The sequence below is a fragment of the Hylobates moloch genome, unplaced genomic scaffold, assembly GCF_009828535.3.
Source record: "Hylobates moloch isolate HMO894 unplaced genomic scaffold, HMol_V3 SCAFFOLD_7, whole genome shotgun sequence".
Classification (NCBI taxonomy): domain Eukaryota; kingdom Metazoa; phylum Chordata; class Mammalia; order Primates; family Hylobatidae; genus Hylobates; species Hylobates moloch.
In genome coordinates this window covers 29,678,844-29,705,374 of record NW_026652282.1, presented here as the reverse complement: position 1 = coordinate 29,705,374, position 26,531 = coordinate 29,678,844, and the positions used below count along the sequence as shown (strand labels likewise).

The 26,531-nt window shown below is 34.6% G+C and overlaps 1 protein-coding gene across 1 annotated transcript in view; it reads left to right on the top strand.

Annotated features, from left to right (window-relative positions):
• Positions 1–26,531, top strand: part of DMD (dystrophin) — a 2,251,240-nt gene that overhangs the window by 312,947 nt on the left and 1,911,762 nt on the right. Inside the window, exon 2 of the mRNA XM_032756167.2 lies at positions 11,864–11,925. Coding sequence (XP_032612058.2) covers positions 11,864–11,925 — 62 coding nt within the window. The remainder of the gene's footprint in view (positions 1–11,863; positions 11,926–26,531) is intronic.

Here is a 26,531-nt window from a genome sequence, read left to right as displayed (position 1 = left end):
AAGTCACATGACCAAGGCCACATCAGTGAGTGGGATGTATAATCCACCCATGGTGAACCATGGCAAGTGGAAAGAAGGAAGAAAAAAAAAACTGATGAGCAAATAATGTAAACTACCAACTTGTTCAAGAAGTTTTAATGCAATTAAATATATAGTCAGGAATAATAATACTAATCCCTATTGACATTTATTTTGTACTAAGTCTTTGCTTAAGACTACTTTTGATGCTTTACAGGATACCTCATCAAAATGAAACTAAGAGTTTTTTTTACCACGATTAGTTCCTCTTTTCAGACTGGAAATCTTGGGTTTGGTGTGGCTTATGAGTCTTTTCTTTCTTTGTTTTTTGTTTGTTTGTTTGTTTGTTTTTGAGATGGAGTCTTGCACTCCTGTCGTGGCTGGAGTGCAGTGGCGCGATCTTGGCTCACTGCAACCTCCACCTCCCAGGTTCAAGTGATTCTCCTGCCTCAGCCTCCCAAGTAGCTGGGATTACAGGTGTCCGCCATCACGCCCGGCTAATTTTTTTTTTTTTTTTAGTAGAGACGGGGCTTCACTGCGTTGATCAGGCTGGTCTCGAACTCCTGAACTCATGCTCCGTCCACCTGGGCCTCCCAAAGTGCTGGGATTACAGACATGAGAGACTGCACCCGGCCTATGAGTCCTTTCTAACACTGCATAACTAGTGCATGATCAAACCAAGAAATGTGGGCCCACATTCCACTACAGAGAGCAGACAATAATGATGCTCCTGTGGGCCATTCTGGGTTACATAACCCATGCAACAATTGAGGAGCTCTATAGAGCATGCTTAGCAATTGTTCCATTGGTTTTTTTTCCTTTTTAATCCATAGACTTCTGTCCCTCGTTTATTGAGGGTTGCCCCTGGGAGAACTAAATCTCTATCACTTCTGGACCACCCTGTAAATGGGCTTACCAAGCCCTCCTGAACGGAAGAAAGCCTTAACACAAAGAAGCAGAGAGATGTGGATGCTTGTGGTGAGGAATCTTCAGCATCCACAGAATCTGTTCACTATAGTTATAGGTGAACTCAGAGTTGGCTCAGTGAAATAAGGGATGAGGCATTATCCTCATCTACTATGCCATTTTATCAACCTTTACTCCATAGTGTAAGTTGAGTAAATATATCTTGTGATTAACAATATATTTGGAAATGGCTGTTGTGTGTTGTGCACATTTGGCTGTTTGCTTTCCTTTTGGTTTGCAAAGAAGTATTTTGCAACCCATAAAAATAGATAAATATACACCACAGAACAATGTATTTTTTTTTAATTTTCAGGGGAGAATTTGGATATTTTAAAAGTAATATTGAGTAGGCGGCTTTATGGAAACAGGCATCTAATTAGCAGTTCTGCTACAATATCCAAGTATTTAATTTCACCTCTAAATTACACTGGAGATCTTGACCTTATTTTGATTTCTTCTGTCATAATTATTCTATGGTTATTATTTTAACAAAAATAAGTGATCTTATGAACACTACCAAAGCATATTTCAAGTCTGCCTACTAATTAATAGTAACTTATTTTTACTCCTAACAAGTCTACACCCACATACTCATGTTTAAACAAGATGAGATATTTGAAATCACTTTATAAATTATAATGCACTACAGAAATATCCATTATTTCCATTATTACTAAAAACTTATTTCATTCTTTTGAGCACGAGGAGGTGTAATTTATGTGAATATCATTTCATATTTTGTTTTTATCTTTCAAATCGAGAAGACTTGAATTTTTTGCATATTTATAAATACTATAAAAATCTTACTAATTATTAACATGGCTGCCACATAGAAATCGTGTGTATTTTATGAAATAATGTCATTTATACAGAAGACCCACAGGAAGTTTTAATATATTTGCAAGTAAAGATTTATAGGTTTTGTCTATTTTTTTCTCTGTTTCTCAGCATTAATATGTGTCATACATGTGTCACATTTAGTCTTCACAATTCAGTATCTTTATTACGATTACCATGAAACAAATAGAGACAATGAGACACAGAGAGGTTAAGTAACTTACTCAAGGCCACAGAGATAATGAGATGTGAAACTGGAGTTGGAACTCAGGTTATTTGACTCTGAAATGAGTGTATGTAACCACTGGCCTGCACTGTATCTAATACATGCAATTTTAGGAGGATAAGAATTAACTATTTGCACAATCTACCAGATGGCACTGTTTTTCCAACTGAGACCACTTAACACCTTTTCATATACTCTTGGAGTTTTGATCATTCTTCCATTCTAATACATTTCTTCCATCTCATTGTTATTATGTCCTACTTCATGCAACTTCAATTAATTCTTCACAAGTATATTTCTACAATACTTGTGCTATGTTTCCAATATATAGAGCATTGCAATTTTTATGAATATACAATTATGAGATCATGTTAGGTTCTCACCATAACTCCAATTTGCTAATGGAGCATAAATTCTGTGATTAAGTGGCAGGGAATGGGAGAGAACTTTTATTCAGTATGAGCTGACATGGCTTTCCAAATTGGTTTCTGGGTCCAACAACTCCCTACAATAAAAAAGCAATTGACCTACCTGAGAAAGAAGTGGCATTTGCAGTGGACGCAAAGGAACAGACAGGTCATCCATAGCATTTTACATTGTGTTAGAAGCCATGACAGTAATGAAAGATGAGGTAAAGGGCAATTATATCATATTACAGAGTGAAATTCACCTAGAGAAATAAAGGCAGATTGTTTGCAAGAAATACTCTTTCTCTTAATTTTTTATTCATCGTAGTGATGAAAATAAGTAGCAATATTTCAGTCCCAAGGCCAAATTTTGGGGAGAAGTCATTGAAAGTTAGTTTTATGTCTAATGGGTGCTCAATGGATAATTTAGGAAATGAATTGGTGACAGAAGGCTATAATTAACAGAGTAGTTTGAGCAGTATGATGAAGTGCAGGGGGAAAGCATTGGTCTAGGACTTAGTAGATCTGAGATTTAATTACAGTATTGATTAGTCACTTGATTTATTCAACAAACCCTTACTGAGTACCTATTTCTGCTTCAGTATACCACGTTTGGTGCCAGGAGTTGCAAAGACATAATAATTCTCCCATCTAAGTGTGGTCACATTTAGGAGGTAATGAGTGGGATTTGGGCTGCATTACTGGAAGAAAATAAACTAATTTTCTGTTTGTGTGTGTGTATGTGTGTATATAAACAAGATGAGATATTTGAAATCACTTTATAAATTATAATGCACACACAATTAAAGTATCTGTGTGTCCATACACATACAGTTAAAGTATTTATGTGTGTAACACACACATATATACATACAAATATGCATAATTAGAAGAAAGGCTACACATATGTATATATCAGAAGGATTGATTGATAAGTTATGCCAGGGAGATAAGTGTGACTGTGAAAACCCTCACATTCGAACTAGATCTTAATAGTGAGTGTCCTCATTCTAGGGACTGCATGAACAAAGGACTCTAAAGCAAGAAAGCATATGATTTATTTATGGAGAAATTTGGCTTGTGTGACTAGGGCAGGCCTGGTAGATGTATATAAGGTATGGGATATGGGTGACTGCCAACAGGCCTAATCGATAATATGTTTAGAGGAGTAAGCTGGAGTCAAATTGTGAAGGTCCTTATATGCCATTCTGAATAATCTAGCCTGTAACCTCATCAAGGAAGCGCTGGATTTTTCAAGTTAGTTCTCTTAATACATGATTGTAACAGAACTGTAGTTTCTCCATCAGGGAATTTAGCTTTATCATTGATTATCCATGATCCAACTCCCCTAACTCCACATATAATTAATAATTAGTACTTACCTATACTACCCAGTAAACATATCTTGAATGCACCTACTTCTTTTCCAGCCCCACTGCCATTCATTAATGCAAGCCATGCTCACTTCTCACATGGATTATAGGTATAATCAGCTCATCTGTCCTCTTATTTACAGTTTATCCCCAAATATTCTCTACACTGTGAAATTTACTTCTAAAAGCCAAGCCTAGCATTGCTATTTCCCTACTTAAAATTCTGCTTTGATTTCGAACTGCCCTCTGGCTATATTTTCAGGCTCTTCATAAATAGGTTGATGATAATTTCACTTTTTCTAGGGTCATCTCTGCCACTTTTATCCTCCTCCACCATCTCTAGGTCTGGGAAAGGACCATACTCTTTCTCTCACATCTTGACACTTCCACCTGCTCTTTTGATTTTCTGGAGTTCTCTTTTCTACCACTTGTCTCTCTACTCTTAATTAACTTTCAAAACTCAGCTGAGATGTCACTTCATCAAGGAAGCTCTGGATTTTTCAAGTTAGTTTCCTTAATATATGATTGTAACAGGACTCTGTAGTTTCTTCATCAGGCAACTTATCTGTATATTTGTATCAACATACCCTTTTTTTGTGTCTGCTCCTCTCACTAAGCTAGAAGGAAAAAAGCTAGAGACACTGTCTTTCTCACAGTTGTTTTTCTACCACCTAGTAGGTGTCAGTACACATTTGTCACTTAATAGCCTTAAATATGAAATGTAATTTACTAGTTTCCTATTGCTGCTATAAAATTACCACATATTTAGTGGCTTAAAATTATATACATTTATTCTCAGACAGTTGTGCAGGTCAGAAATCCAAAATGGAACTTACTGGGCTCAAATCATGACGCCAAAAGGGCTGTGTACTTTCGGATGCTCCAGGGGAGAATCTGTCTCCTTACCTTTTCCATTTTCTAGAGAATTCCCACATTATTTGTCTCACGGCCTTCTTCCTACATCTTCAAAACCAGCCACCTTGGACCAAGTCCTTCTCATACTGCTTTCTAATTCTCCCCTTATGCCAATATTTCCCCCTTTTAAGGACCCCTGTGATTACATCCTGCCCACCCAGATAATCTGGGATAATCTTCCTATCAAAAGCTCGCTAATTAGAAAGTCTAATTCTATCTGCAATAATTCCACTTTGCCATGTAGCATAATTTATTCACAGATGTCAGGGATTAGCACGTGGCCATTTTTGAGGAGGCATTATTCTGCCTACCAGAGTTTAATAGAATTAACATCTGCAGAAGAGAAAAATTAGAAGAGGACTAAAAAGTAAATCTGGTCTTCATTAACTTAAAACACCTTCATTGAGCGCTACTATGTAACACATTCTATGCTAAGTGCTGGGATTACAGCTCTGATCCAGTCACTCTCTCTCTTGGAAATGAGAAAGGATGTAGGTGATGTTATTAAGAACAACTTTGTAGGGTGATGAGCAGTGAAGACGCATTACATTGATTGTAAAGTGAATGGGAAAGAAAGAAATATCTTTGACATGAACAGTTTTTCTGTTCTTTGTTCAGAAGTTTAATTATTTTAGACCTCCTCATTATAAGCTGACCACTAACGTCACCTCAGGCCGTAGAAAAATCCCATAATCAAAGACTATTACTCAGATTTAATAGAAAGCATTTTTCAGGCCATTTTCCATTGCAGCCTCCTCCACTCTGCATTGCCATTTTGTAATATTAATGGCACAGTAAGTCCATTTTCTACATGTGTCCTAAATTTGTTGCCTTCTTTTATAATGCTCCGAAGTATCATATAACCTTATCTAATGTTTATCATTAATCTTCCATATTTTTCATTTTCTTTTTTCTCATGTTTGGTGGAAGCAGAGAACAGACTGAACTTAATTGCTCTCCCATATTACTTCATAGTTCTTTCTTTTCTTTACTTTTCTTTTTTTTTTTTTTTGAGACGGAGTCTCGCTCTGTCACCCAGGCTGGAGTGCAGTGGCGCGATCTTGGCTCACTGGAAGTTCCGCCTCCCAGGTTCACGCCATTCTCCTGCCTCAGCCTCCCGAGTAGCTGGGTCTACAGGTGCCCGCCACCACGCCCGGCTAATTTTTTGTATTTTTAGTAGAGACGGGGTTTCACCGTGGTCTCGATCTCCTGACCTCGTGATCCGCCTGCCTCGGCCTCCCAAAGTGCTGGGATTACAGGCGTGAGCCACCGCGCCCGGCTTCATAGTTCTTTCTTTAAGTGAAATTAACTCATCCCATTGCATTTCTTCACTACGTGTATTTCTAAACTGGTATCAACTTTAATATTCCCTTCTCCTTTTAAAGATACATTTTCTGTGTCACATTAGGGATGAAGATCTTCAATTAACATATTAACTAGCCCCCCAAGGAAATATCATTTAAAAAATGTTTTTCTAGGCTGAATGTGGTGGCTCATGCCTGTAGTCCTAGCACTTTGGGAGGCTGAGACAGAAGGATTGATGGAGTTCAGGAGTTTGAGACCAGCCTGGGCAACATAGGGAGACCCCATCTTTACAAAAGAAAAAAAAATAAAAATTAGACAGATGTGGTGATGTGTGCCTATAGTCCTAGCTACTGAGGAGGCAGAGGTGAGAGAATTGCTTGAGCCCGGGTGTCTGAAGTTACAGTGAGCTGTGATGGTTCCAATGCACTCCAGCCTGGGGAACAGAGAGAGACCCTGTGTCAAAAAAATGTTATTTTCTTGTACAGATTATGGTTAATTGCTCTGTGTAATGGGAATAATTTTTAGTGTTTATAGAACTATTTTTCTGTTTTTTTTCTTCCCCCAGTTTTTAAATGCTTTCACTTACATTGTCTTATCTGATAGCAGAGAAGAGGTCTTGTGGAGGCTCTCCAGCATCTCGCTCCTAACTCTCATTGCAATTTCATTCCATGCTACTCCCTTTCTCACATTTTAGAGTGCAACAAAACAGAATTGCATAGTGAATGAGCATGTACTTTCAGTTTATTGTCACTCTGTCCTTGTCCTTACTGTCTGCTCAGTGAGATTCATCTTTATCCTCCTCCTACCTTTATTCCTTCTTTACTTTCTCTCATCCTTCTAAACTCAACCTACCCATTACCTTCTCCAAAATATCTTTCCTAACACCCATGTGGCTACATATTCCTTTCTCCATGCTCCTATAATACGCTTTAAATTTATATATATTTTTGTTTATGCAAAATGTTTCATATTTATCTATGATGTATCTATTATCTACTAGGCTAAGAGCTCTCCCAGACTGAATCTTGTTTATATTTTCAGTAACTAGTGCAATGGCCAGGACACAGTAAGCATTCTGTAAATAATTATTCTATAAATTATTACATAAGTAAATGATCTCATTATATCCTGTCAATAGCTCCGTGAGTTAAAAAGCAGTTAATATTCTCATTTCACAGTTAAAGAGGCTGAGGCTTGGCAATTTTAAGGCCACAATTCTAATAAGTCCTGCAAAGCGACTGGAAGCCAGTTCCACAGATTTAATGTTTCCTCAGTTTGCCCAGTATCATTCTTCTGCAGTAACTTGCTCTTGTGAATCATGAATATTGCAATTTAATATATCCCACATTTATATTCCTGAGGGACTAAGGAATATAAAAGTTAATAACAGGGTAAAAGGTCATTGTACTAATCTTAAAAAATATGAAAGGCCACATATACTGAATAAAAATAACTTTATTAGAAGGGGTTAAAGATTTCTGAGAGGAAATACAATTTTTATGTCATGTTAGAAAGCTAATTTTATGTGTGGGTTTTCCCCATAGAGAGAATAAAATAAAACGTTGGTCAGTTTTTGCAATTTATGAAGTAGTGGTTCTTCACTTCTTGACATCTCCAGGGAACAGTTTTCAAGTAAATTTTCCTAAGAGAGATTTTCTTCTTTGCCTCTCATATTAATATGCACATGCATATTTTTATTAGTAAAATAAAATCAGTTATAAACAAACCCAAAGGAAATGAAATAGAATGTGTGCTACTTGAAATGACTAAACAGGAGCATATAATCATTTTGTAATAAAACAGCTATCACTTTATTCTTTTCTCATTTGCTTTGTTGCTGATTGCACATTAATATGTTTTACTATAGACTATGTGACTACAGAAATATACTTCATGTTAACATATCAAAATAGTTTCTAGAACAATTTATATACGTGTGATGTGTATGTATGGTGGCTTTCGGTTAACTAAGGGTATACAACTTAAAATAGTCAACTTTAAGCAATATGACAAATAGCAATAAAAATATATCAATTCAAGTAAATAAATATAAAATTTTAACATAATAAAATAAAAATTAAAAGGCATATGACCACTTGGGAAAATATGTTCATTCACCGACTAAAAGTAAGTAGCTTAATTTTGATCGTTAACTTGGATTTTATGGTAATAGGAGTTTTCTGCAGGGAGGTCAGTGAACTCTATGAAACTGTATGCAAATATGTATGTGTAGACATTTTTCTGTAGAGAAGGTTCATTATTTTCATCAGATAATCAAATGGAGCCCATGACTTGAAATGTTTAAGAATTACCAATATATAATTATCTCATTCCAATTAATTTTAAAATATTAAATACTCAATAGATACATGAGCAAGGATATAAACAAGTATTTTGACAAAAATAGGAACATGCAGAATAAATAAATGCATGAAACATCTTCTACTTCATTAGTAATCAAATTAATTATAATTAAAGCAAACATCAAGGATCTCCTTACATCCAAACAAAGCAGCAATACCTTAAAAGACTATAGCAACAAAACTCCTATCAATGACATACCTGCTGCTGAGATAATTCCCAACCTCATTCTTTCAGGTACCAGTAGAAGTGGGTGTGATCACTTGGAAAGTATTATCAAGGTATTTACAAAAGTCATAAAGGTTTTCACAATGTTGAACTGATAATTTATTCGAAGACAATTATAAAAACAAAAAAGAAGTGAGTGCATGAACATGTTTATTGTGATTTAGTCTCTAATAGCAAACAAAAAGAAAGAGCAGCCTATATGTTATTTATGATAAAATAAGTGAAAAAGAAAGAATATTATTTTGGTTATATGAAATATATATTTATGGGTAATTTAAAAGTGTGGACACAAATTTTGATTGATTTTTGGATGTTAAAATATTTCCATAATGATATATAAGATGAAAATTGAAATACCAGATATCAATTAGTAAATGTAAGAGCATTATTATTTGAAGTATTAACAACCATATCATCCAGCACCATTAAGGAAGATTCATTATTCAGTCTAGATCAGTTCATACAGACAAATAAGTTATGCACTGCAAAATTCCAGGACGCTATTCACATAGGTTACAACATACATGGAACCTCCTTGAGTTGTTCAAAATAGAAGCTCTGATTTCATGGTTATTTTGCGTTTGTGTTAATATGTTCACCTTTTGTGACTCTGATTATCTTATGGCATTCTGTATTGTTAATTATGCAATTATGATATAAATGATAGATATCTGGTCAATGTGAAAAGCCATGGACTTTGATTCAGAAAATCTATATCAAGTTCATTTGTCACTTAATAGCTTTATTCCTTCTCAGCTTGTGTTTATGTATAAAGTAGTAAATTACATACAGATTGAGATGACATAATTAAAACAACCTTATGAATAGTAAGGCACTAAGAATTGTTATATATTTTATAATAATAATACAATTAATTGTATTAATAATTATTATGTTGAAGAAAATATATGTTACTATACCAAAATAAAACAAGAATTCATTGAAGACATATTTTTCTTGTATTAAAGACATAGAGGTAAGAGAGGACAACTAGCAAAGATATTTATACGTTGAAGCTCACATTTAGTGTTATTTACACAGTAAATACGTAACATTTTGCACATAATGTCAAGGTTTTCGTGCCACCTTCGATGCTTACCTAAAAATTGCTCCTTGTCCATATAATTGAAAAGAATAAAAATTTTATTCTACTACGTATTTTTCACTTAAAAGCCTCTAGATTAAATCACTTCAAAAGACCTCATATTGAGCTTTTGGCAGAGGGTTTTGGGTATGTTTCAAAGACATCTGAATGTATGCTTTCAACTGACTGATTTACTCTCTGCTTTCTGACAGAAGGTATGCATGCACATGTAGGAAAAATAAGTGGAATTGCAAATAAGGTCATTTACCTTTAGGAATATATGTGTATACTACTGATAAATGATGTGTTGACCAATCTTCCTCCAGAAAGTCAATGAAGATGGTTTAATTTTGACCTTTTGAAATGTTCCATTTCTTTTTAAAGTATTTTGGAAGGGCTAGTATTAATTTTATGAAAGTAAAGATTTGAAGGAGGCTAGCATAGATTTGAAAACTATTACTATCTGTTTTTATTTATTCACCCTTGTCAACAAAGGAAATACTTCCATATTGTAGCTAAGATTTATCATATACCATATGAATAATGTTGATATTGAACATACATATAGAAGCTTGTGTGAATAACATAAATAAGAAAAATGTATTTTGTAATGCTAAATAAAATTTCTCACCTAAGATGACAGTTTGAAATTTATTTATTCACTGTTATTTCTCATACTGATTAAAGGAATCTACTTATAGATTAGTATTGTGATTTAAAGATAAACAAGTATTTTTAGTGCATGTATATATTTGTTATGCAAAAGCGATTCCGTATGTTTTTAAGAGAAGCAATGGAGATTTACTACTAAAAAAATATGAGAGCAAATATGATTACTTTGTAAAGGGCATTTTAATAACAGTTCTTTTGATCCAAGTAAATAAAATATAAAATTTATCAATTTTAAATATCTCTCAGATGCATTCATTTACTGAACATTAACTAATATGATTATATTTACAATAGTTAAAAAATAGTCTTTTGCTTGGAGAAAAACATTTTAATATACCAAGACTGATGATTTTTCTGTCCATTTGACTTAATACTAATTTCCAGTTTAGGGACAAAAAGAACATTTGTAGAAGCATGAATTCTGTGAAGCTGTTTTTTAATAATTTTTCTCCCTAATCTCTTAGTATCAATCTTTGGGGATTTTTTCTTTGAGCATTTATATGTAAGCCATGAAGAGTATCATTTGCATTTTTATTTGAAATTTTCTGACTTTTAGATGAAAAGAGGTCCTAGAAATTTTAGAGTTGTAGAATCTCCCCTCCCTTAAAGCATTCGCGTATTTGTCAGATGTATTTTCTGAGCTCTTAATTTCTTCAGACAGTGTGCTAAGTTCTGGGAAGCAAAGATAACTAAACCATGCTCCTGCTCATCAGGAAACCTCTTCCATAGTGAGATCAGGCCCACGTTAGAGTATGTAGATGCTGCAAAGGAAGGAATAATCATTTCTACATGGTTGGGTGGATGGCATGGGGAAAGGCTCCGAAATAGTTTTTCAGAGTAAATGACAGCTGAGAGTTTCTTTTAATTACACTGGAGTATCTATTCATAACTGGGGAATAAATACTATTACTCAGATGAGACTATTTTTCTATAATCATACGGTATTTGAATGACTATGGGTTTGGTCATATTAATTATTTTTCAGATATTACAAATCTGAGACAGGATCTTGCTCTGTTGCTCAGGCTGGAGTGCAGTGCCATGATCTCGGCTCACTGCAACCTCCACCTCCTTGATTCAAATGTTTCTCCTGCCTCAGCCTCCCAAGTAGCTGGGATTACAGGTGCATGCCACCATGCCTGGCTAATTTTTGTATTTTCAGTAGAGATGGGGTTTCGCCATGTTGGCCTTGCTGGTCTCAAACTACTGGCCTCAAGTGATCCGTTCTCATCGGCCTCCCAAACTGTTGGGATTACAGGCGTGAGCCACCACACCTGGACATTTTTCAGATATAATTTTAATTTGGATGCCCCAAACCAGCATCACTCATGTTTAATTCCATTTATCAATGAATGTAATACTAAATGTAAAATAACACTAACACATCATGATGGAAAGTTACTTTGGTTGTGAAATATGAATTATATTTAAAGTTGCTTCCTAACTTTTATTTTTTTATTTTGCATTTTAGATGAAAGAGAAGATGTTCAAAAGAAAACATTCACAAAATGGGTAAACGCGCAATTTTCTAAGGTAAGAATGGTTTGTTACTTTACTTTTAAGATCTAAGTTGTGAAATTTTCAAAATGGACTATGTACCCATGTATCTTAAAAATCCATTTTATTTTTCTCATAGTGTCATTTTATTTTAGCTGTGCAAATCTGGGAATATTATGTTCACTTTTATTTAAGGAGTAAACAGCAGAAGATATGGCAAAGATACACTATTTAATTGTATAAAATGTATATCTTTGATTCTTCTAGTCATCAGAGTTTATATAGCTGCAATCTTCCATCAAGTAGCTAGAATATGTCACACAGTAGAAGAAGATATGAAGGAATTTTATTGTGAAAATTATCATTTTTTTGTCCCTCTTGGTCTTTACCAAGTTCAAGAAAAACAATATAATTGCTTTGGGTGTATTCAGCCACTATAATTTAGAGCATATTTCAAATGATCAAAGACAATAAGTTCATCTTGTTTTTGTGCAGGCTTCAATCCATACTCTTAATATTTACTTACTTTGCAAATACTACTCAATTTCTAATCAATAGCACAACTCTAGATGATTATAGGTGAACACAGAGCAAGATATTCTTACCTTGAAAACTAGTATTAGGAATAAACTATATGGAGATTTATTGGGATGTCAAGGTTTAAAAGACTTGCATTTTAATTATTATTCTCGATTTGGGTAAATCAATCAAATGTTTGGTGAGTTGGTTTTCTTATGTTTCCATCATGAATGTTTGTATATGTATATATTGATTGCTTAATTGAGACATCAAATCTAGATAATGGAAAAATAAAGCTAATAAAATATGGCCCTTAAACCCAACGCTTTAAGAGTGGCATAGTTTTGATAATGGATGTTTTGTTTCTTATTGTAATGATTTAAAGAGTCACTAAAAGTGAAAATTTCTACTAAAATGCCTGATGCTCTTAATAGCTATGAATTACTCCCTCTATGGGTCTGATTTTGTAAAAACCCTGATAATGGATCCAAAAACAATCCACTAGGAGATCCAATCTCAAAAGTTCTTCCTTTTCTATGACAAACATTTTTAGAATATCGTCTATTCTTAGTGGTATTTGGTAGCAGAATGTTGCCATGTACTCTTTAACTTACTGAATTTTAACTGATAAAAGTTCATTTTATTTACTTGCTGGATAATTAATAAATTTCTATTACAGCATAAACAGAAACATGTATTTAAAAAAATTTTTTTAAATCCTCAACTTTTTTAGCTAAGTGAAATAAAATATAACAATACAAATATAGAAGAATAATTAAAAAATAAACCCAGGATATTTAGGATAGGTATTCATAATTCTCTGAATATTTATAAGATGGTTATATATAGTTTAATTGCTGTGTATACTGACATCATTGACATTTTTAAGTTTTGGAATTCTGAAGCAGACGAGATATATTTTCAAACAAACATACAGACAAATCAGAATTGTGAAGAAATTTTCTGAAATAATAAATGTAGCAATACTCTGAATCCTTGAATTGAACTAGAGTAATTTTTAAAAGGTGTGTAAACATGACAAGTACTGTGTATCCTCATTCCCACAAATTGAAATAGTTCTTTGCTCTGTGCATTAACCTTTTCCGTTATCATTTATCACAACTCACCTGTTAATATACAAATCAAAGCTTGATATCCAATCCATCTCTATTTATATATTGTTAGCACTGCCTCAGAGCAATTCGGTATATTTTTTTCTGTCCTTACGAATGCCCATATCTTAAAACTGTAAAATATTCACATATATGAGTACATTTATTGTTTTCTTCCAAAATATTTGCATCCTCTAATTCAACTCACACTTTTCATTTATATTACAAATGTTCTCCCTAATTCTGTTATAATTGATCAGGAGACTCACCATCCTTTCAAGTACAGAAATTCTATTATCAAGCATATCCTAGGTGTCAGGAATAGAAATAAAAGTTTACAAAGACAGAGGAGAAAACTTATTTAAAGGTAAAATGTATATATACGTGTGCACTAACTTCTAATTTTGAGAACTTGAAAAGAATCTTTTTTCTTATTCTTTTCTGTCAAAACTTAGCTAAGTGACTACATTATTTTAGACACTTTTGAAGAAGATGGGAATTTAGAGGAAGCTAGTTGATTCAGTTTAAGCCACTTGGTGATACCAAAAGATAAACATAATTGTGATATATATATCATTTGGCAATTTATTGCATCGCTGCATGCCTTTCGGCAGAATTCTAGCCCTGTAGGATACACAAATTAGTTGAAGTGGAATCTCCTGATCTCATGGAATCTGCACAGTTATTTGGGAGTTTTTGGTTAATTGATGAATGGAGTAGAACTGAGTGGGCTCAGTGTGGGTGGTCTGAGAAAGCAGTAATCTGAGCTTAGAGGGAATCTGGTAACCTTTATGAAGAAAGCTCTAAAATGTGAGCCCATCAAAGGCAGGAATGTATATCTTCTATATAACCTCATTGTTTATTACTAGTGCACTATATAAATATAATAAATATACTAGGCCAGTAGTACAAATCATTAAATGTATGCTAACTTTAGGAACAGAAGAAAAACTGAGTGGAAAAATTGTGTTGAAGAAGACTTTAAAATGAGAAAAAAGGCAATGAAAAATTATCTGTCTGTGTGGTAAATTAGACACAGGCACACACACATTCATACAACTATAAAAATGCCTCACTAATAAATCTAACTCATATTCATTTTTACAGTCGTATTAATGTCTATCTGTGTCTAATTTACGACAGACAGATGATAATTTTTCATTGCCTTTTATACACACATTTATATAATATTTGTAAATTATAGAGAGACAACAAAATATTTCCTTGTTATTTTGTAAAGCTATGGAAGGGATATTTTAAGGAAATAAATGTGATTAAATGTATCCTTGTTGTTGTGGCGTCATTTGAAGCCAAATGTGTCTTTGCAGTAAATCTAACTGATTTTCCACTTTCCCGGTACCATTTTAAAAATAAGCCCTATCTCTTTTTAAAATAAGTCTTCTATTAACCTTTGATTCCAAAAAATTCTACTAGAATGTGATTTATCACATCTATTATATAGAGATAACTGAACAATATTTATCTCCACATAAACACAAAACCATTTCTAGATAAGATTAATTCAGGGTAAATATTCTTTCCATGTAATTTATTGATATGTTATAATCCTTTAAAAAGCCTCATGTATACTCTATGACAAATATAATTCACATTATAAAAATCTTGCTCATCCATGCAAGCTTATTAAAGGAAAGTACAGTTTTGAAAACATGACCAAAAATCATTTTGTCATAAAATGTGCTTAATGTTTGTGTTTGAGAAAAAAGTTTATGGGAAAAAATATTTACTGCTAGATCAATTGAGAGAGATAAACTATCTCCCAATGAGTGATGTGATGGCTTTGATCCTATACTGAATTTAGTGATCATCATTATTTCCATACTTCACTCTTCTGATTTTTTTCCAACATAGTATGCATGTTTGACTTAAATGAAGTAGAAATGCATAATTAGTTTCATCTAATGTCTTCACAAAAGCCCATGATGTGATAGTGTTCCTGGACCAAACTGAGGGTTGGGCTGCTTATTCTTGTGGCCCAATAACGAGATGCAGATGAACTGGAAAAGGAAGGAGTTTTTATTTCTTTAACTGGTTACAGGGAGAAGGCCTGGAAATTATCCTCAGACGAACTCAAAATTATAAATTCTTCCAGAGCTTATATTACCTTCTATGCTATATGTCTACATGTAAGTGTGTATTCATCTAAAGACATAAATGATTAACTTCTTCCAATCTATAACTAAGATCTAATTTCTGAAGACCTTCCTCTGGAGCCTCAGTAAATTTACTTTATCTAAATGGGTCCAGGTGCTGGGATGATTACCCTTATCTTATCTCCTGCTAAATCATGGAGTTTGGGGGAGTTCCTTCAGACCCCCAGTAAACTTGTTTGTGGAGTCCTGGGGAGTTTCTTCAGACCCCCAATAAAACTTTTTTAATCCTAAAAGGGTCCTGTTAAGAATTCCTTCATTATCTTGTCATGCTTCAAGGCCCAGGAAAGGCCTGGGCAAAACTCTTGGTGGGCTTTTGTTACCTTCCAGCCTTTGTATAAGGGCGCTGGCTCTGTCAACTTTTAATATTTAACTTCACCACTCAGTCAGTGCTGAAACAGTTGTCGTGGAGGCCTGCGTTAGTGAGACCCGGCCTGCCACAACAGTTCATTTACCTCTTCATTGCTGCAACATGTATGTCCACATTAAAAAGCCAGGACTCACCCTCTTTGGACAACATCATGTGATAAAATAAATTGACATGACATACTTTTTGCAGGATTTATTTTTAATTTACCTTTTAGCCAGCATGATAAGCATGATGTAGTGTAAATTAACACTAAACTTGTGAGTCAGTAAAGTAGGCTTTCTTTTTTTAACTTTCTTTTAAGTTCAGGAGTACATGTGCAGGTTTGTTATATAGGTAAACTTGTGGCATGGGGGTTTGTTGTACAGATTATTTCATCACCCAGATATTAAGCCTAGTACCCATTATTTTTCCTGATCCTCTCCCTCCTCCCACCCTCCACCTTCTGATAAGCCCCAGTGTGTGTTGTTCCCTTCAATGTGTGTTCTCATCATTTTTTTTTTTTTTTTTTTTTTTTTTTGAGACGGAGTCTCGCTCTGTCGCCCAGGCTGGAGTGCAGTGGCGTGATCTCGGCTCACTGCAAGCTCCGCCTCCCGGGTTCACGCTATTCTCCTGCCTCAGCCTCCCGAGTAGCTGGGACTACAGGCGCCCGCCACCACGCCCGGCTAATTTTTTGTATTTTTAGTAGAGACGGGGTTTCACCGTGTTAGCCAGGATGGTCTCGATCTCCTGACCTCGTGATCTGCCCGCCTCGGCCTCCCAAAGTGCTGGGATTACAGGCTTGAGCCACTGCGCCCAGCCCGTGTTCTCATCATTTAGCTCCCACCTATAAGAGAGAACGTGCAGTACTTGGTTTTCTGTTCCTGCATCATTTTGCTAAGGATAATGGCCTCCAACTCCATCCATGTCCCTGCAAAGGACATGATCTCATTCTTTCTTATGGCTACATAGTATTCCATGGTGTATATGTACCACATTTTCTTGGTCCAGTCTATCATTGATGGGCATTTGAGTTGATTCCAAGTCTTTGCTGTTGTAAATGGTGCTGCAATGAACATATGTATGCACGTCTTTATAATAGAATGATTTATATTTCTCTGGGTACATGCCCAGTAATGGGATTGCTAGGTTGAATGGTAGTTCTGTTTTTAGCTCTTTGAGGAATCACTACACTGACTTCCACAATGGTTTAACTAATTTACTCTCCCACCAACAGTGTATAAGTGTCCCATTTTCTCCACAACCCCACCAGCACATTATTTTTTGATAAAGCAGGCTTCTTTACACTACTGTCTACCTTAGGAGAAAACATTATATCCATACTTTAATTTATTTGAAAAGAAAGGTAAATATAAAATTGAAATTCTCTGAGTCTTATTTTTCTTATATGTTCATGCCTACTTGTAACAAAACATATATTAAAGGACATCATAAATAGTAAATCATATAAACACAAACTATTCCCATTTTTGTCATTATGTAATATATTTTCTGAATTGAATTGAAAAATGTATATATTTATGAATTTTTTTCTACTGAATCTGCCCTTCTTATTTACTTCTATTATTTTCCATGCTGTTACCTGGTCTTCTTGAGAACATGACATTTTAGTTGTAATCATTGTGTTCCTAACTCCATAATTTTATGATGCTATTGAAATGCACATGAATTTTAATTCTACAACCTAGTTTGTAATAAGCCGTATTTCCTTGTTTCTCTACATTGGATGCTACATTCCTGCAGCAACTAGTAACCCCAACAATCTGACTGGTGAGAAATTCCATCTCCATAACATTTTGCATTCTTCTACTTCTTCCCACTTCCATTCTGAAGGGCCAGGTAGAGTCCAGAATACTGTAAGTGTCTTGGTTTTCAGTGCATTTTGGTCATAGCTGATATGCTTAATAGCCAAGTAAACATGACTACATAAAGGACAGCTTGTCCACAATGCCCTGCCTTGCTTGAACACAGAAGGTTTTGCTGATGATGCTCTGTGCTTAGTATCTGGCCTCTACAGCCATTTAAGTAGGTTGTCTCAGCACAACATTTGGAAACTCTGTAAAGGGAGTAGGATGTTGGCCTTCACAACTTCATCCCTTTCTGTGTTTGAGGAAGCTCATTAAACCTCTCTTTAATCTGACTGATTGCAAATTTCCACTGTCCCCATATTCCGATATCCTGTTCAATTGGGACAATGTATCAATCCTTAGTATGAATCTAGATTTTCAGAACCAAAGTTTTTGATGGGTGATTTTCCTCTGGATACTTGTTCATTTCTTTATTGATTATGGTTTTGGTTACCTTCTTGGCATCAAACAGGGAAAACAGAGCATTTACTCATGTGTTATTATCCTACTACACTCTGTATGCCAATTCATGTCCTCAACACGTACACACAAACGCACACACACGCACGCGCACACACACCCATACACACACCCAGTAAACATATTCTATATTTAAAATGAGCTTAGAAGTTTTTTTAATAAAAGGATGATACTGGGACAAAGTGGCAAAACATTATTTCAGTGAAGGAGGTAACAATATATACGTACCTCTCCGTTGTGTAAGTTAATTCTAAATCTGTGTATAACTAACACATTTATATATAACTATTGTGCAATGTGCCTGCTTTAACAGAAGTAATTGAGCAGAGCTATTGTGCCATGGAAGGTTTTACAAATGACTCCTGTGCCCCTGGCTTCCTGTTTATTTTTATCTGATAATAGGAAGAATTAAATCATTAGAGAAGATGACGTACAGTGAACTGTGTCTCTGGATGCTGATGAGCAGCCTGTACAAGACTTTGGCAACAATTGAATTATTTAGTGCAATTATTTTGGAGAGATGAATATTGATACAGGAAACTTATAGAAATCCTCGTTTCAGAAATAGTGAGGATTGGGAACTCTTTGTTTATGTATACCATGATGTTAAAAATCCTACTGAAAATTATATGTATATGGTTAGTTGCTCCAATAATCATATGATACAAGTATTCAAGATGAGTAAAATGTGAACTTAGGTGGCTTGCTCACAGTAAATAGAAGAGATGAAGCTAGAACCCAAGAAAATGGACTCTAAAACTCATGATGTTTCCATGCCTATTATTGTTGGGACAAAAATTCCACGTACCCAATAATGCATTTTTGGGACACATCATCAAATTGCTAAGTCCTATGAGAAGCAGGCAGGGGGGTTGGAGACAGTGAAGACTCAATAACAGGCAGTATTAAATGCTTGCTCACTCACAGAGGATTTAATCTACCTTTGAATGTTTAGTAACCCCAAAATGCAACCATTGTTTAGGAAGTTTTTTAGTTGATTCGTTCTGAATGATTTCTAATACAGACGCCCCACAGCTTGTGTGGTTAGGTCCCTATAAACCCATCATAAGTTGAAAATATCAGAAGTCAAAAATGCCTTTAATATACCTAACCTATGAAACAACATAGCTTAGCCTACCCTACTTTAAATGTGCTAGCTTAACACTATCCTAGAGTTGGGCAAAATCATTTCACACAAACCTATTTTATAATAAAGCTAGCTCATGTAATTGATTGAATACTGTACTGAAAGTGAAAAACAGAACGCATGTATGGGTACTCAAAATACAGTTTCTAGTAAATGTATCACCTTGCACTATTATAAAGTCAAAATATCTTAAGTCAAGAACTGTTTGTATTTTAAATGTTAATATTTTTACATACTGAGTTTTGGTGAGTGAAGTAGTCTTAGTTTTCAGTGTACTTATCTAAACTGGATATTTTCATTTACAAATACTGCTTTTTATTTCTACTACTCATAAACAAATTATTGTGTTTAAATGATAATTTGAATATTAAAACAGTTTTATACAAAATTCAAAATACCACTTTACTGGCATGTGAACTCCCTAACATCTACACTTGGTGTTAAGATGACTTGTCGAATGATGTGTTTGTGTTTGGAATCAAGATGATTATACTAAATGGTTTAATCTACTGAGAACCATTCCCTTGAATGTTTTCCTGAAACAATCTTTGCAAAGTACCTAAGTAGCAAAGGATATTACTCAGTTAGTGAGACAAAAATGGATTGTGATAGGTCTCACTGTTTTTATTAAAAGATGAATCACTTATTGTTAATAGTAAAGAAGTTTCTTAGAAGAAATATGTTGTTGTTTATCAACCCAGTGTTACTGAGATCTTGACAATTCCTTTTAGAAGGTAAATGTTTTGGTATCTAAGTTACCATGTCCTGATACAAGAAAACTGGAATTATTGATTACACCTGTATTTTCTGGAGTGGTCTCAGTGCTAAGCATATTTAGCTTGCATATGTAAATATTTACCAATTAGCATGATTGTTGCTAGCAAAAAACACCAATTCTTTATGGCTGATGGGCCAATCCATTATTTATCTGATTTTATTTTGCTTTCTAGCAAAACAACATATATGGACATTAGTGAAGTATTTTTATCTTGGAAAGAACAATTGACACTCTGGTACCATCCTATCAGAGATATATGTTTACTAAAATAACCTTTCAACATTTAACAAATACTTACTGAATGCCAGCTGTGTGCTAATCATACTGTCATACAGTGATGAAGGCACAACCCAACATGGTTTTCCCTCTCCAAGAGATTATCATCTGAGAAAGGAAACAATTGCATCAACAAATAATTAAAATAAAACATAATCTTTAATGCAGTAGAAATGCTGTGGGAACATAGAAGACAGAATGACTAATTACTTGGAGAGGATAACAGCTTTTTAAAAGATGGTGACATATCTGGTGTTGTCTACGCAGAGACAATTTCAAGAAAGATGAAGGCAGAAGGAATTGCATGTAGAAATGTGTAATAATCAAAGAAGTATGACTTGTCAAGTGGGTAGTAGCAAGGGAGATCTTTGGGAGTGAAGAAGAGAGGTTGTGAGAGGGCATATAATGCCATTCTTGAAGAATTATATTGTGGGGCTGGTGAAGCCAACAATAAGATAATGGCTTAGTCATGTTAATTTGCAACTTCTGATTGAAGACTGTGAAGCTCTAAAACAATAGGCAATGATAGAAGAATTAGACTGCCCCACCACCACTAATGCTTCATGCAAAATTTGGTCTGCAGTCTACCCTTTACATTTGGCAATAGACGTAGAGACCTAAAATGGAAAAGCAAGCAGGCTACTATTTTTGCAGGGTTGTTTGATACCGTGCACACTCCAAAATGATGCAGCAAAACGCATTGGAATTACCTAGAAAATGTGTTAAAACATGGATTGCTGGGGCCCATAGTCAGAGTTTCTAATTCCATAGGTCTAGGGTGGGACCCAGGAATCTGGATTTCTAACAGGTTCTCAGGTGATGCTGATGCTGACGGCCAAAGAACCACACTTTGAGAACCACAGTGTTAGAATTTCAGTAATTTAATCAGGTCTGTAGTAGAGAATGTTTGAGGAAACCCCACCGAGGAATTTATTGAACCCTCAAAGGGGAATGACCTTTTTCCAGTTGAGAATCACTGCAAGTACTTGATTTAAATTGGGATTTATTTTGTGGGGACGATATTCAAAAACTGAACGAGTTAAAAGACTAAAAATCCATCAATCTGATACTGATTGAGCATTCTTTGTCCAAAATGTTTGAAACTAGAAATGTTTCAAGTTTTGGATTTTTGTTTGGAGTATTTGCATTATACTTACTGGCTGAGCATCTCAAGTCCAAAAATCTGAAATCCAGAACGCTCCAATGAGCATTTCCTTTGTGTGTCATATCAGCCCTCAAAAGGTTTCTGATTTGGGAGCATTTTGGATTTGGGATTTTTGGATTTGAGAGGCTCAACCTATACCTATTTTTTAAAAACGTGTACATATATACACATATACACGTATATGTGTACATATATACACATATGTATGTATATGTGTACATATACATATGTACATATATACGTATATACACATATACACATATACACATATGTACATATGTACACATATACACATATGTACACATATACACATATGTACATATGTACACATATACACATATACATATATACACATATATATGTACATATGTACATATATAGTTTTAGGTTGTAAGACTTAAAAATACTTACCTGATTGATATATATGATATTTTTTAAAATCCTAATTATTTTGTGTTTCAGGGCAGATAGGCAATGAATAAAGATATTAATATAATTGTGTTCAAAGTTTAGAAAAAAACAGTTTGTTGAGGCATTACTATTGACTGTATCTGCAAATTTCTTTCACTGTAATCCTTTCATGGGCAATTATATATTTTTCTTAAGAATAAAACATTTCCAATTGACCTACAGAGTCTTTCAATCTCTCTTTTGTACTTTACTTTGCTTCAGCAGAAAGATTTCATTTTAGTGACACCCTGAAGGTCTTCCTCTGTGCTTCACTTAAGGGTGTTGCATTTTTAACCTTACCAAGATTCCTATGGATTCCTAGAATTATATTTCAAATTATGATCATGGTAGCCAGAACACAAAGAATTAAGATCTAGTCTGACAGTAACGTACTGATATAAAAGTTCGACTGTAGAAACTTCTCTTGTAATGCACATGGAGGGCAGACTTGTATGTATCTTGGAACATAAAAGGCAGAGTATGGTTTTTAAAAGGGCTTTGCTTTATTGTATCCTAATTTAGCTAATTTCACTATTCCAGTTCTATATGCAGAGATAAGTAATAGTAAAAATAGACAAAAAGTGATCAATAAACAAGTGATCGCATTCAGTCTTGTCCAGAATTGTGGCCAGTTGATGAGCGCAAACTAAGAGACCTTTTCATTAGAAATGTGTGAAGTCACTCTTTGGTTTAGTATTAGCTGTCTTTTAATGAGCACAAATGAGAGTTGCAGATGGATTTGCTAAATGTTTCTTTCTTTGATTTAGTTCACCTGGCCTGAAGAAAAAAAATGTCTTCAATCTACAAGGTCTGTGGAGAGTACTTTTCATAGGAACTAGTCCTATTAAAATTACCTGCAGTTATTATGTCAGAGAATAAATATTTTGAGTATTCTATCTGTATTTGAAGTTCTTATCCATTACAAATAATTTATATTTAAGGAAACATGCTTTGACAGAAATGCACATGAAGTCTACATTCTCTATTTCATATCAGGTGCTCTAGTGTTTTGAATATAACAGTTAAGAGATCAAGTCCCTTTAATCATAAGGCCCTGTTAGCTAGCGAGCTAAACCAAAGAAGGAAACATTTAGCAAACTATCTGACGTTCTCTGTATTTGTTTGTCAACTTGTTTGTTTTTTCTCTCTGCAAGTAGAATATAGAATTTCAGAGAGTGACAAGTGCTAAGAGAAAAAATAAAGCAGGATAAGGGTAGAATAGGGATATTTCAAAGGGTAGGTTGCTATTTTATGTAGTGGGTCCTGGAAAAGCCTCACTTAAGGGGCATACAAAAAACCTGAAGGAAGGAAAGGAGTGAATCTTGCAGGTGTCTTGGAGAAGAGAGTTCTAGGCAGAGGGAAGAATATGTACACTCTGAGGAGGGAGTGTGTGTTTGTGGGACAACAAGGGAGTCAAGATGGCTGGTGCAGTGATTGAGGAAGAGCAGTAGGAGCTACAAGTGGAGTGGTATTAGAAGGACAAATCAGGTAGGGCCTTATTGACCATTGTAAAGGTCTTGGCTTGTACATTGTGGGAGATTAGGAGATTTTGAGAGTTCTGAACAGTAGACAGAAATAATGTAAGTTATAATGTAGGATGTAAAGGTAGAAGTAGAGAGATGAGTTAGAGGATAATGTAGTAATGAAGGCTGGGTGTGTGAGTGTGGCTAGGATTAGGTTGGTGTCCATGGATCTGGGGAGAAATGATCAAATTTTGGATACATTTTGAAAGTAGATGAAACAGGATTTGCTGATGGACTAAAAATGGAGATTGAGAGAGTGGAGAAAAACAGTTTTAGCTTAAGCAAAAGGAAGGATGGGATGGTTATTTACTGGGATAAGAAAGACTATTGCAGGAGAGAGTTTGGTGGCAAAGTATAGGTAAATTTCCCATGGGAAATCATTGAAAATAATTTTAGTTTTAGTATGTTTTTGTGGAAGGAGTATTTATTTTCAACTCCTAAAATTTATCCTCAAGAGCAAGAATAAATACATTTATCTCTATTAAAAAATAAGGAACAATGAGAGATGATACAAGTGCCTCTAGCATTGTATGTGTGTGTACAACCAGTGAATGTTAACTTGTAAATCCCGTAGCAGTAACTTGATCTTTGTCTCTCTTCTGATCCTATAGAGTGCAAGGTCTATGTCTACATTCATTTTTTGCATGTAGATGTCCAGTTGTTTCAGCATTATTTGTTGAAAAGGCTATCTTTGCTCCATTCTATTGCCATTGCTCCTTTGTCAAAGATCAGTAAACTATTTATGTGGGTCTATTTCCACACTATTCTGTTCTATTGATGTATTTGTTGATTATTTTGCCAATACACTGTCTTGATTACTATCATTTCATAGTAAGTTTTGTAGTCAGATACTGTCAGTTTTCCAACTTTGTTCTTCTCCTTCAATATTGTGTGGGTTATTCTGGGTCTTTTGCCTTTCATATAAACTTTAGAAACAGTTTGTCTATATAAGGCAAGGTAACTTGCTGTGATTTTGATTGGGATTGCGTTAAATCTATAGATCAACTTGAGAAGAACTGACTTCTTTACAATATTGAGTCTTTCTATCCATGAACACTGAATATTTCACCATTCATTTAGTTCCTCTGATATCTTTCATCAGAGTTTTGTAGTTTTCTTGTAAATTTTTTACATTTATTCCTAAGTATTTTATTTTTGAAAATGTTAGTGGAAATGGCATTGTGTTTTACATTTCAAATTCCACTTGTTCATTGCTGGTATATAATAAACAATTGAATTTTATATATTAATCTTGTATCCTGCAACTTTGCTGCAATTGCTTATTATTTCCAAGAGTTATTTTTCGATTCTTTCAGATTTTCTACATAGATGGTCATGTCATCTATGAAGAAATACAGCTTCATTTCTACATTCCAATAGATATGTCTATTTTTTTTTGTCTTATTGCATTAGCTAGGACTTCAATATGATGTTGAAAAAGAGTGGGAAGAGAGACATTTTTGTCTTGTTCCTGATCTTCCTGAGAAAGTTTTCATTTTCTCACCAGCAAATAGGATGTCAGTTATAGGCGTTTTTGTTCATTTTTTTATATTGTCATGACCTTGTTTTACAAAATACAATTATTTCTCTCCTAACTTTCTGTGGACCTCAATTGTAATTTTCCCATAATTCTCTTCTGCTTGCATTGCTCGTGTTTTCTGTCTTCCCATTTGTTCTTGTTTTATTTTGAGGAACCATTTCTCATTATTGAAGTCATTCCTCAAATTACAAGTGATCTTAGCTTTTGGTTTATATTTAAGTGTGAGATAGTAACATTTGATAAAATTAAAAACTATTTCATGATTAAAGTACATTTAATATAAAACAGAATTGAATAATTTTGTTGACATATTATATATATATGTGTGTGTTTGTGTGTGTGTGTGTTTGTGTGTGTGTAAAGTCCAAAAGTCTGTATATTACTTAAAGAAGAAACATCTGATGCGTTCTGGATAAAGACAGGAAAACCATATGAGTACTACAGCTACCTCCATTAATACTTAACATTGTGTTGAAAATATTAGCCATTGCAACCAGACAAGATAAACCAATTCAAGGCAAAACAATTGCAAGCAGCAGTAATGGGATCTCAGTTTACAGATATAATTGTTTACCTCAAGAGATCACAAAAAACAACAATATTAACAAACACAAATATGAACACAAACAAATACCAATAAAATAATTTAGTAAGTTAGCAGACTATAAAATTTACAGGCAAAATCAATAAAATTCATTTTATAGATAATGAGCTAGAAGTTTTTATGGATGGTGCACACCCATTTGCAACAATAACAACAACAACAAAAACAAGAAACACATTTAACAAGAAATTTCAATACCTATGTTTAAAACTCTCCTGAACAACCCAAAAGGAAATCAAGGAGAAAGATGCGCCTGATTCCTGAAAAGCATGGCTTAACATTATAAAGTAAACTGTTGTTTTTAAGTTAATGTGTAAATTAAAGGCATTCCAATATAATCAGTAGTATTTTTTTCTGGAGTTGGATAAATTGATTATAAGCGCTATATAAAAAAATACACAAGTAGTGGCCGGGCGCGGTGGCTCACGCTTGTAATCCCAGCACTTTGGGAGGCCGAGGCGGGTGGATCACGAGGTCAGGAGATCGAGACCACGGTGAAACCCCGTCTCTACTAAAAATACAAAGAATTAGCCGAGCGTGGTGGCGGGCGCCTGTAGTCCCAGCTACTCGGAGAGGCTGAGGCAGGAGAATGGCGTGAACCCGGGAGGCGGAGCTTGCAGTGAGCCGAGATTGCGCCACTGCACTCCAGCCTGGGTGACAGAG